This window comes from Trypanosoma cruzi, genomic scaffold (assembly GCF_000209065.1).
Source record: "Trypanosoma cruzi strain CL Brener 1047053517103 genomic scaffold, whole genome shotgun sequence".
Classification (NCBI taxonomy): domain Eukaryota; phylum Euglenozoa; class Kinetoplastea; order Trypanosomatida; family Trypanosomatidae; genus Trypanosoma; species Trypanosoma cruzi.
The window spans coordinates 11,144-13,715 of NW_001849153.1; the positions used below are offsets into that span (position 1 = coordinate 11,144).

A 2,572-nucleotide genomic window follows, 5' to 3' on the forward strand; every position below is an offset into this window, starting at 1 on the left:
GTACGTTGAGGTCTGCACCATTGCCGCCAACGGCAGCAGTCTTGTAATTCCGAGTGTGTGGAAGGATGACAAGGGAGAAGTGCAAGAGGAGCAAGTAGAAGAGTCTGTGGTTGCTCCGGTGTTGTCTCCTGCAGAACAACCTCATGCAGCAGCGTCTTCCCCAGGCCAACCTCATGCAGAAATGCCTTTTCCACGGGTGCAAGCGGCATCGCAGCAGCCTCGAGAGGAAATTAAAGCACAAGCGTCAACCGCAGAAGAACCTTATGAAGAGGAACCACGTGCAGCAGCGTCTTTTACCGAAGAATCTCGTGCCGAAGCGTCCATTGCAGGCAAAACTTCTGAAGCTCCAGTGGTTCAAGCGACCTTGCAGCAGCCTCAAAAAGAAAGTAAAGCAGGACAAAATGCAACGGTGGGGGAATCTGCCAACACAGAGCACGTGTCCGTGGATTCGAACTCCCATGCCGTTGGAGAAGCAACGGGTGATGGCGGCACTGTTTGTGAGGTCAGGCTGCTGCCATCGCTGCCCCTTCTGTTGGGACTGTGGGGGTTTGCGGCTCTGTGAGGAGTGACTGGCTGCCGCATGAAAACAATTACGACCTCCGCTGCAAAAATTCACTTCAAAGAACTAAATTTTATCCTAAAATAATTTTTTTTTCTTTTCTTTTTTTGTAATTTATAATTCTTGAAGCCTTCTTTGTTGTTTTTCTTTTTTAATGTTTTAATGTTTCTTTATTTTAAAAAAATATCATCTTTCATTCCCTTTTATCTTTCACTCCCGCATCCCTCTTTTTTGCTTTTGGGGGCAATCACTATGGACGTTTTTTCTTTTCTACTCTTCCCTCTTTTAATTGTTTCTTGCTGCACTCTTCCTGTGAGGGGTGCCGTGTGTTTCCCGCCCAACTGCTCCACTCGCACACCCACCGACACGCTCATGACGACGGCCCTGTGCGCCTCGCCTGCTGCACGCATGAGGAGGGGCCGCGACGAACGGCGCGCTGAGGGAGCCGTGACGTGTGGGCGTGCGACGAGGGCCTGTGGGGCGGAGCACACATTTCTTTCCCTCTTGTTTTGTTTTCTTTGCGGCCAGGGCGGGCAGACACCCGCAGCGCCACACACACACAGCCACACCCTGCCGGTTTTTAAGATTTTTTGCTTTTTGTGTGCATTTCACGCGCTGGCAGTGCAGTCAGCATTTCTCTCCCCTCCTGATGATTTTTCTTTTTTTGCTGCGCTCACTCCCCGATGGAGTGACGCGACTCCCGTCATGTCTGCGTGCTTCTCTCAGTCCCCACACACACACGAGTGACTGTGCTCTGCGGGCCGCACTCGCACGCCGATGAGAGGGCTGAGGGGAGCAGCAACACGCAGATGACCCCATGAAATATAAACGATGTGCGGACACACAGAGGGTCAGACGGTTGAAGCACACGCAACCATCTTTTCAATTTTCTTTTTCGGGCAAAATATATACAGACAGTTTTGTTTGGCCACACGGCAGCCAGGCGACTTCTTTAAATTTGTGTGGAACAGTAATGGACGATTTCTTTTTCATTTATAATTATTTTGTGTGATGGGGTTTAAATAAGACGAAGGGGAACGTTTTCTTTTTGTTTTAAATAAATCTTTTGTGAATTGCCACTGATTGGGCTGCAGTGCAGTCATGAGTTTGACCGGTCTTCTTCTTGTTGCTTCCGTTATGCGTCTCTGCTGTACATTTTGTGCGTCTCTCCACATACTCTGCTCTCTTTTTTCTACTTCTTTGCTTTGTGTTTCTGCAGGCACACACACACAAGATGCACATTGTAGTGGATTTGAATGCTCCTTTTGCAGTGCATGCTGGCAGTTGCGTGTGGCGGCTGTTGTCTTCTTCCGTGGCCATGAGGAGAAGGGAGGAGGAGGGAGAGGGTGTGCGCAGCCCGAGTCTCTTTTCCTGCGGGTGTGGTGCACCGCGTGTGGCTGCGTTGAGTTTGGCTCCGTGTCCCATTGAGGGCGGGATGGCTGGAAATTTTGGTGCCGCGTCATGGATGGATGAGGGTCCACTGTCGTGTGGCTGGTGTGGTGGGTGCTCGCTCCGTGGGGCTGTAGCGATGAGTTGGGGGAGATGGTGGTGGATATCTTCTTCTCCTGCATGGTGGGTGGCTGCTGGCGTTGTGTGCCTTCCTTGCGTGGATGCCGTCTCGTGGTGTGTGAACTGTGCGGCTGGGCCTGCTGCCCTCTCCTCATGTTGTCTGCTCTCTCTCGCTGTATCCGCTGCACTCCGTCCCTTTCCCTCTCGTTCCATTCCTTTTCCTTCTGTCTCACGGATCAGCTCACTGACTCCAGTGACTCCACTACGGGTGATGATGACTGCGATAATGACGATGGTGACGGTGCGGCTCCGTGTGGTGTGCGCCGTGATGGTCCTTGCGCTCTTGTGCTGCTGCTGCACGTCCGTGTGCGTGATGGGTGCTGGGAGTGCTGGACATGTATCTGGTGATGCGGATGCGGTGGTTGTGCCGGTGGATGTGTTGTGTGCTCCGAGTGACGGCAGCCTGAGCTATCGCGTGCGTGCGTGTGTGTGGGTGTGGAAGAA

The 2,572-nt window shown here is 52.2% G+C and overlaps 2 protein-coding genes and 1 pseudogene across 2 annotated transcripts, besides 2 other annotated features; all 3 read left to right on the forward strand.

Moving 5' to 3' along the window:
• Tc00.1047053511375.10 lies at positions 1-569 on the forward strand (annotated as a pseudogene; the record flags this gene model as incomplete).
• Positions 1-2,572: a sequence feature (areas not merged during assembly with more than two copies in the genome that could not be assigned to a particular haplotype).
• Positions 647-736: a sequence feature (T-rich).
• Tc00.1047053511375.20 (uncharacterized protein) lies at positions 722-1,306 on the forward strand (the record flags this gene model as incomplete). Its single annotated transcript, XM_797650.1, has 1 exon — positions 722-1,306. The coding sequence occupies one exon, from the start codon at positions 722-724 to the stop codon at positions 1,304-1,306; it is 585 nt and encodes a 194-aa protein (XP_802743.1).
• On the forward strand, positions 1,794-2,572 carry Tc00.1047053511375.30 (uncharacterized protein; the record flags this gene model as incomplete). Its single annotated transcript, XM_797651.1, has 1 exon — positions 1,794-2,572. A coding segment is annotated over one exon (779 nt), but the record flags the coding sequence as incomplete, so codon positions are not given.